Genomic DNA, 9,395 nt, shown 5'->3' with positions numbered 1-9,395 from the left:
TATACACATACTTATTTATTTATTTTTAATTTTGACTGGTTTGTACATTGATCATGGTATGGAGTCCCCAAGAAGACATTGGGAGATGTTGTTTTCCTTTGCATTCCCACACAAAAGTTTTGCATTCTAGAAATAACTGTAATGTTTTGTATTTACTGTGTTGAATGAGACTTTTACTTTGAAGTATTTGGTTTCCAAAACATGATGTACCACCACAGGTTACGGAAGTTGACAATGACATTGGATGGCTGCGTAGGGTTAGATATCTTTACGTGAATTAATTAATAATAATAAACAACTTTTGTGAAGTATCACAAAGCTTTTGTGTAGGAACGTAAAAAAGTACTGCGAGGTAACAAAAAATAAAAAAAATCCTGATGTCCCCTTGGGGGATCCGTATGCCAAAGAAAGCTGTCATTTTCTACTTTTAATAACCAATTTTAATGTTTTGGGCTTTGTTGTTGTCGTAGTTTACTATTACATTTATTTATAAAACTGGATTTTAAGATTAAAGCCTCCAGATTATTCTCCAGTATTCTCCAGTAAAGCCTTCAGTTTTACTCCAGATATTTTTTAAAATAGAGGATTTTCTGTGTTTGCTTCTCTGTTCCACACACAAACTGAGTATTTGTTTTAAAAAAGGATCATTTATAAAATGCTTTTCAAAGCTGAAATCTGAAAAACTCTCCTTTTTTGTTTATTAGTGTAAACAGACAATATACAACTTTTTAGAAACCCAAACAACAATGGAGCCGTTTTTACTGGTTTTCTATTTATCACTTTTTTTATTTGTCTCCATGAAATTTAAACAACATCAAAGAAAAATTATTAGGCAAGTTTTTTTACCTCTTTCTAATATATGTTAACATGGATGCCACCTAGCAGTGCAGCACGGTATTACAGCATTTTCATTAGAATGTGGATGTAAAAAAACCCTCCAGAGTAATGAAAAAGGCTTAAGTCTTAATGTCTCCAGAAAGGTTAAAGAGATAGCTGAATAAAAAGTTACTAAAATAATTACCCTTGCTGGTTTAAAGCTGCGCCATTTTTATTTTTTTGCTAACTTTTAGTGGGTAATTGCAACACTAAAACATAAGATTTTCAGTTTCCCAAAGCAGGATAGGTATTCAAAGGCTTCTCACCTGTGTTGAAATGGAGATAATTCATTCTTCATGAAGACAGGAGAAACAAATGTCAGAGTCAGTATTGTTAAAGGCGTATCTCATTCATTCTTGTGTAAGCTCGACCCTAATGTACCTTATCTCCTCGCCCTCCAGCAGCTTACRGTAGGTGGCGATCTCAATGTCGAGGCTCAGTTTGAGGTTCAGCAGCTCTTGGTGATTCTTCACTTGTTGGGCCAAGTCTTGCTTGTTCCTGTTTATGGCGTCCTCTATCTGCTTGACGTCTTTTTGGGCCTTCTCCAATTTTTCATCGCAGTCTTGTCTTTCGTCCTCGATGTCCTTCTTCACTGCGTCTTCCTAGCAGGAAAAAGAGAGAAAGGAGATCAGCAGCTTGTTGCGTGGACAGGGTGTGTGAAAATGAAGGAATTTGTCATGTTTGTCATGTGATCCGAACCTTCCTTCTCAGACCCTCCAGGTCTCCTTTCAGCCTCTGAATGAGGCGCTTCAGGTCAGAGATCTCCCTCTTTACAYCACGCAGTTTTTGCTCCACCTGTGAGACACTGGAGACCATGTCGTCCATCTGATGGTGGCAGACGGAACTCGGTTATTACGTTCACTTGTACCTGATATGAAAAAGACCTTTTTTTTTTTTTTTTGCTGCACCTTTTTCTGGTTCCAATTCTCTGCCTCCTTCCTGGCACGGTCAGCCAAGTCAGCATATTGTTTCTCCACAGCTTTGACAATGTCCTCCATGTCCAGGTGGCGCTTGTTGTCTTCACGAAGGGTCACTTTCTCATTCCTGATCAGGGACTTCAGCTCCTTGATCTCCTGTGAGTGGTTGACACGTGGAAAATATGGTTGTAAAATTTTCACGTATATAAAMCTTTTAGGATCTAAATATTGGTTTTCATTACCTCGTCAAATAATGGGTTAAGGCGATCCAGCTCTCTGTTCAGATCCTCCAGATCCAGAGCTTCTGCCACTAACAGCAAATGTTCTTCATCTGCATCCTGTTGCACATTCAGCATTTAGGCATTAGTATTTAACATAACATACAAAAATCAAGTTCCTGCTCAGAATTAAGTTACCTTTTTGGAAAGAATAAAATCCTTCTCCTTTTCAGCTTTCTTATCGATCTCATCCTCATACCTACAAAAAGTAAAGGGTTAATTATAATCAAGAAAAGTACTCAAAGCGTTGAGCCCCACTATAACCTGCCAACCTCTTCTTGTTGTCATCCKTCTCCTTCTGCATCTTGTCCAGGTAATCCTTCAGTTTGTCCTTGTCCCGGAGTAACTGGTCARTTTTCTCCTCCAGCTCGTTCTCCTTCAGCCTCAAAATTTCATMAATTTTAGCAGCATAGTCGTCCTGCTTCTTGAGTAATTCCAGTTTTTTCTCCAGCTTTTTCTTCTCATCCTCCAGGTCTTTTACCTTTAAAACAGAAAAGGGTACTGAACAGAGAGTCGGCGAGGAAAACGTGGCATTTTTCTGTGCTGTCTCTATTGATAATGGCAGCTTTGCGTAAATGTCTGGAAAAAATGCACAAAATGAAACTAAAAGGAGCGATGAATAYCCTCAATGCTCATTGAGGACTGTTTTTTTTTCCCCACAAGGTGGCACCCTAACTACACCTGCAGCACTGTAGAAAATCAGATGAAGTCACTTTTTGTGGCCTCAGGTACTAGAGTTACTCTGTCATTATAAAGCAGTGATGACAGACCTGAATCATGCTCAGTGAACTGGTTTTACAGTTGTTTTATTTGAAGGTCAGATTTTATTATTCTTCTGTTAGATAAATGTTAAGAAATTCACAGCTAATTAAGTAGAAAATTTTTTCACAAACGGATTCATCTATTTTCATTTAATATTTTCAAACACCTACCTACCTATACATTTTGAAGGTTTTAGTTAGCAATTAAGGTTAAATGATTAATTAATTTTAACCAGTTTGGAACTGTCAGTGTGACGTGTGAAAAAATAATACATGGTCACATGTGAAAACATGTTATAATAAGATATAATGTGCAACAATTGGGAAACAAGTTCRGAAAACTTTTAAAACCTGTTGGAAACAGGATCATGTTAAAATCAATGAAATGACTTGTGTTGAAAAGTGCACATTAAAAAAATATTCAAAATGAATCATGACAATAATGTGAAAATTCAATTCTCATTTTAAACCTATGATTTTATGTTAAATGTGTTACAAATATTTCTACATGTGATGGATTTTCAAATTACGAAATATGTCAAACTTGCATAAATTTCCATGCGAGATCTATAGGAATACATGTGAGACCTATAGGAATACATGTGAAACCTATAGGAATACATGTGAGACCTATAGGAATACATGCGAGACCTATAGGAATACATGTGAGACCTATAGGAATACATGTGAAACCTATAGGAATACATGTGAGACCTATAGGACTACATGTGAAACCTATAGGAATACATGTGAAACCTACAGGAATACATGTGAAACCTATAGGAATACATGTGAAACTTATTGGAATACACATGAAACCTATAGGAATACATGTGAAACCTACAGGAATACATGTGAAACTTATTGGAATACATGTGAGACCTGTAGGAATGCATGTGAAACCTATAGGAATACATGTGAAACCTATAGGAATACATGTGAAACTTATTAGAATACATGTGAGACCTATAGGAATACATGTGAAACCTATGGGAATACATGTGAAACTTATTGGAATACACGTGAAACCCATAGGAATACATGTGAGACCTATAGGAATACATGTGAAACCTATAGGAATACATGTGAAACCTATAGGAATACATGTGAAACTTATTGGAATACATGTGAAACATATAGGAATACATGTGAAACCTATAGGAATACATGTGAAACTTATTGGAATACATGTGAAACCTATAGCAATACATGTGAGACCTACAGGAATACATGTGAAAGATTTAGATACATGTAAAATCTAAAGGAATAGCCTACAAAGGAAACAAAAAATTATAGAAAATAACATTTTTGACAGGTAAAACTAAAGAATTACATGCAGACTAATTTTTCCTTATGAAATGTGTTTTGTATATTAAACAAGTGGTTTTAAAAAAAAGTCACAATAGACTAGATTTTAGAAAATCTGAGGGTAATAATTTGCAAAAACCCATTAAATGGGAAGTGCATGTGAACAATTTTCACATAACACAAACAATTTCTGCTGCTCTTCACTGTACAAGTTCATAAAACCTTTAAAAATAAAACAATTTCTACACTTTTGACTTTCAAATAAAGCAAACAAATTGGTTCACTAGACAAATTTTTATAGCTTGAATTATTTTTCTGACTCAAATTCAAGAAAATCTAAACGGGAGAATAAAACAGTGACAGAASAGAACTTTTTAAAACGTTTTTCATATTATAGAAAAAAGTTATAAATAGTAATTTAGCCTATAACTAAATTCACAAACCTTATCAATCAACTGGACAAACTTGTCGTTCAGGCCAACCATGCTGTCCCTCTCGGCAGATTTAGGGTGGCTGATGCGCTTATCCCCGCTGCCGGGGCTGTAGGTCTTGCTGCTGAAATCTGTCGCAGACATGATGAGCTGCTGAGATGAAAGCTGGAGGTCTGTCTGAGCAGGTGAGGTCTGTCTGAGCAGGTGAGCTGACACCCACAGTCCACCTTATGAAGGCGCACGGACCCACGGACCTGCCCTACCCTGCGCCCGTGTCCAATCACAACAAGACAAGCGCAGAATTAGCTGGAAATATAACATGAAATACTTGAATTTCAGCTCTGAACCAGTTTGTCCTCGAGTGGGGATTGGATTGTGGATGAGTTAGGTCAGGTGGAGGCGGACTGTTACGCACGGGGAACGATATAAAACTCACCTGCACCTTCCACATCCAGGTGATTCATCCCTATCCTAAAAGACTTGCGTGTGTTTTCAGACCTCCCACCCTGCAGAAAGCATGCCTCTGAACAGCAGCACCACGGTGTAYGGTGGAGCCGGAGGACGGGGCGCCAAGCCGTCCTTGTCCCGGACCGTGTCCACCCCGGAGGGGCTGCGCGACATGWTGCAGCGCAACACCTCGGACAGAACTCCTGAGTTCCGGAGATCTGATTCGCTGACTCAGAGCGAACCCACCTCCCCGGCTCGTGTCGACCCCTCGGGGGACAACAAGAGCACCCTGCGCGGCTTGAACGACCGCTTGTCCGCCTACTTGAACAAAGTGGGGGAGCTGAATAAGGAAAACGCCGACCTGATGGATAAGATCAACGRCATTTTGGCCAAAAGGAAGAGCCCTGAGGGACGCGACTGGGATAAAGCCCAGAAACCCCTTGAGGATCTGGAGAAACGGGTTGGTCTCCAGATTTCCTATTTTCTGAAGACACTATCGGTGCTGTTGATGACTTATTCTTAATTCTTACAGATCAAAGACCTCACCCTGGAAAATGCCAAGCAGCTGCTCCGTATTGACGACACCAGGCTGGCCAGTGAGGACTTCAAGAACAAGTGAGTGTCCTGCAGTCTGAAAGCTCTGCAACATTTGTGGTGGAAATTTAAACAGCTGGTGTTTACAGGCTGGACGATGAGAAAAAGGCCAGGAAGGTGTTGGAGAAAGACCTGGACAAGGTGAAGAACTTAATCAGTGAAATCAAGCTGGAAAAAAATAACTTGCAGGTGGAGATCAAGCTGGCGAAGGATGAGCTCTATCACCTCAAGGACGAGCACAAGAAGGTGAGGCGATGAAATCAGTGTTTTATGGATTTGAGAACCTCTGATTCGAGCTTGTAAATGTGTTTTTCCTTCTTTCTTCTTCGTGCAGGAGGTGGACGATCTGCTCCAACAGATCAGGGATTCTGAGGTGCAGGTGGAGGTGGATTCCTCTAAATCCAACCTGGCTGCCATCATCAGAGACATCCGGGCTCAGTATCAAAAAATGTCAGAGAGGAACCTGAAGGCGACGGAGGACTGGTACAAGAACAAGGTACGTGTTCCATATAACTGCATTTCTCCCACAAGTCCGTCCATCTCACGGCCGCCGTGCCTTTGTCTCCATCTAGTTTGAGGACATCAAGGAGGAGGAGGCCCAAAACACTGAGGCCTTGGATGAGGTCAGCAGGGAGCACAAGGATCTGGAGAAGGAGGTGAAAACTCTGGAGCAGTCGATTCGGAATCAGCGTACCACRGTAGGTGCAGACAATCAAACACACAAGTCTTTGCAACTACATGAAGCACTTATGTCGGGTGTCATAACACACCTGAGCTGTCATTAAGCTGCAAAGGTGCTGGTTAAAATCAGAGCTCTGAGCCAGCTGGATGAGCTCCCTTAAACCGAAAACATTTCCTGAAGTCAGAGATGTAGCTTGTTTTCCACTCAAACCCACAAAAACACAGTCACGTTCTGCTCTCCTTTCAGATCAGCACCCTGGAAGACAGGCTGAATAAAACCAAATGGGAGAGCAACCAGCGGCTGGYCCCGCTCTACAGAGCCATCACAAAGCTGGAGGCAAATCTGAGGGAGGTGAGGTCCCAGGTGGAGATCCAGATGGACGATAACAACGAGCTGCTGACCGTCAAGATGATGCTGGAGAAGGAAATCGAGCAGTACAGGAAGCTGATTGGGCCCATGGCTGCTGAGAACGAGAGGTGAGGACACCCAGGCAGCTTAAAAATGTAGTTTTTTTTACATTTGTGTATATGTCTGTAGCTTAGATCTGCACATTAGGTATCTGAAGAAAATGATGATAAAGAGCTCCTCCCCCTCATAAACCCATCCAGAAAAATGGGCAAACCAGTTAAATATGCTCTTCTTCCCTTACAGCTCGAGGTTTGATTTAGAGGACGGGCTGCAGAGCGGTAAGTCGCAGAGCCGGCTTGAAAAAAATTAATTAATTAAAAAAACAGAATTGAAAACCAAACACCAAGGCAGACTTGGGCTGATGACTGAACAAAATGCTTTCGGCTTGATYTGACAACCCGATTGGCTCTTTTCCAACAGGAAACAAAACAAAGAAACAAGTCACTCTTTCACAAAAAGACTAGATCTGATGGCTGGAAGCAGAAAACCTGAAGAGGTTGCTGATCTGCAGGGGTCTATGAAGTACTTGGAAAAAAAAAAACAACTAAGTAAAAGTACAATTACATGAACAGAAAAATAAATTTCACTGATGAGAAAACCCTTCACAAAAATTGGGAAAGTAAAAGTAAAAGTACTTACTCTCTAAGAATAAACTGTTAAATTTACTGAACCAAACTGGCTCCACTAAGCCAGGGAGAGTAAATTTATCAATATATGTATATTCTTTGCACAATTTACTAAACTAATCTTAGTGGAGCCAGCTGACATGACTTTGTTGAGTAAATTCAACACTTCATTTTTTTAGAGTGCAGAAACATCTTTCATGATGAATTCCAACATATTTAATACTGTAACGAGTAACTAGGTGTTACATTTTAAAGTAAAGAAGTAAACGTATAATTTTTAGCTTTAAAATGTAATGAAGTAAAAGTAAAAGGAGCTATTAAAAATAGTTGGTAAAATTACAAATCTTCAAAAAAAAACTACTTAAGTACTGTAACAAAGTAAATGTACTTAATTACTATAAACCTCTGCTGATCTGTCTATGGTTGTTGTGAATTTTAAACCTTACATCGCAGCCGAACACGAAAGCTGCCCCTGTTGTCGCCTTTGGTTCAAGAAATCAGTTTTAGAAGCGCACTTATGAGCATTCTCCCGACGCTTTAGGTCAATCTCTTCGACTCAAAGTAAGAATGCAAATAAGTGTGCTTCCAACGTGAAATCATTGCTTAACTGCTAATCATGTCACTAAACTGCACTAAATCACCGTCGCCTTGCAACTGCATGAAATCACAACCTGACTAACTCACACAGAAATCAAAACAATGTAACAGAAAACTAAACCTAAACTAATTAAATGACACACAGACATAAGCTGAAGGAGGTTGTCGTTTTTGGGTTTGGAACTAAAATCTTTGTTGTGTTTCTGTTTCTTTTAGCTCCACCAAAGGCTAAAGATGTGGTGGTGTGTTCAGGGGATCTCGGGAAAAAAGCACCTGCCAACAATGGCAACCAGTGGTAGAAAAAGCAAAAGAAGAAGAAGAAGGATTCATCCTCCTCCTCCTCTTTTCTTCCTCACATTCTGAAAAGGATTTAAAAAAAAGAGAGACCCATAAATCAAGTAAAAAAAACAACAATTAAAAATGCTACTGTGTTCTGGTCCAATCCTGTGTTTTAAACTGGTGTCAAATCTAAGGATGTGGTTTTCTCTCATGTGATGGAAATAAAGACATTGAGTTTTGAAAAAGGAACTTGACTCTGCTTTTTATTCACTGCATTTATATAATACAAAACCAATAAGAGGTGTATTCCTTAACCAACTTTTTGCACATGACACTTGAAACGCTCATGAAGCTGTGGAAGTCCACCAATTATCAACTTTACACATTTCAGGATGTAATAAAAATGACCACGTTCTAAAAATGGAAGAGATCAAGTAATGGATGTGAGCACCTCTGTAAAAGCAGGAGTGTCAACACAAGGTGGAAAGACATCAATTAACCTTAAAAATGCATTTGCTGCCCATCTGGGAAGACTGTCAGACTGGACTACAGGGTAAATGGTAAAAAGCCATTGGATGGAGCAGACTAAGGCAGAGATGTTTGATAATAAAAACAAAAACTAGATTAGAACCATATAGACTTGAATATAGATCACTAGACTAAGCCCCGCCCATACTGTCCACTGGTAGCATGGAGGAGCAAATATGGCGTACAAAAAGGGCAACAGCTCACAGCCTCCACAGAAACTAATAGATAAACAGCAAACTGAACTGGATCTGTTTCACAGATTATCAGTCGTGTTTTTACAATAAATTAATAACTGTTAATTTCATTCAACAATCATGTTAAACACCAGGTTTATACTAGCCTGGTTAAAATCAGACCCTATCCTTCACTTAGCTTCGTACAAGGGTCTGGACTTGCGGCCATAGAGAAGAGATTCTTGCAGGAGGCGTGGCCTCTGCTGAAGCATGTGTGTGTTGTCAGTGTGAAGGAGGCTAAGCTAAGAAGCTAACCGTAAATCGCGTGTGCTGTAAACAACCCTACTGAGAGGAGAAATATACCGAGCCGAACGAGACGACTGTAAATGAGAGCTGCTGCTTTGTCAGACAAATTTATTAGGGGTCCAAGCCCGAGGAAGCAGGGTAACGCAGCTGCAAAGCAGCAGCGTTTCCATGTCTCCATCGGAGC

At 39.8% G+C, this 9,395-nt stretch overlaps 2 protein-coding genes across 2 annotated transcripts; one reads left to right on the top strand and one right to left on the bottom strand.

Annotated features, from left to right (window-relative positions):
* Positions 1–1,142: 1,142 nt before the first annotated feature.
* Positions 1,143–4,845, bottom strand: LOC106525718 (intermediate filament protein ON3; the record flags this gene model as incomplete). Its single annotated transcript, XM_014020043.1, is given in 8 exon segments — positions 1,143–1,168; positions 1,258–1,478; positions 1,576–1,701; positions 1,785–1,949; positions 2,036–2,131; positions 2,210–2,270; positions 2,344–2,552; positions 4,584–4,845. Coding segments are annotated over 8 exon segments (1,036 nt in total), but the record flags the coding sequence as incomplete, so codon positions are not given.
* A 92-nt stretch (positions 4,846–4,937) lies between these two features.
* On the top strand, positions 4,938–8,453 carry LOC106525717 (keratin, type I cytoskeletal 18). The gene is made up of 8 exons (XM_014020042.1): positions 4,938–5,478; positions 5,551–5,633; positions 5,702–5,858; positions 5,947–6,108; positions 6,185–6,310; positions 6,541–6,770; positions 6,946–6,980; positions 8,142–8,453. Exons 1-8 carry the CDS (start codon positions 5,089–5,091, stop codon positions 8,222–8,224), a joined length of 1,266 nt encoding a protein of 421 aa, XP_013875496.1. The 5' UTR covers positions 4,938–5,088; the 3' UTR covers positions 8,225–8,453.
* The last annotated feature ends 942 nt before the right edge of the window (positions 8,454–9,395 follow it).

Source organism: Austrofundulus limnaeus, unplaced genomic scaffold (genome assembly GCF_001266775.1).
Source record: "Austrofundulus limnaeus strain Quisiro unplaced genomic scaffold, Austrofundulus_limnaeus-1.0 Scaffold238, whole genome shotgun sequence".
In the NCBI taxonomy this organism is placed as follows: Eukaryota; Metazoa; Chordata; class Actinopteri; order Cyprinodontiformes; family Rivulidae; genus Austrofundulus; species Austrofundulus limnaeus.
Note: the sequence above shows the minus strand (reverse complement) of the source record. Positions and strands in the feature narration are given on the sequence as shown.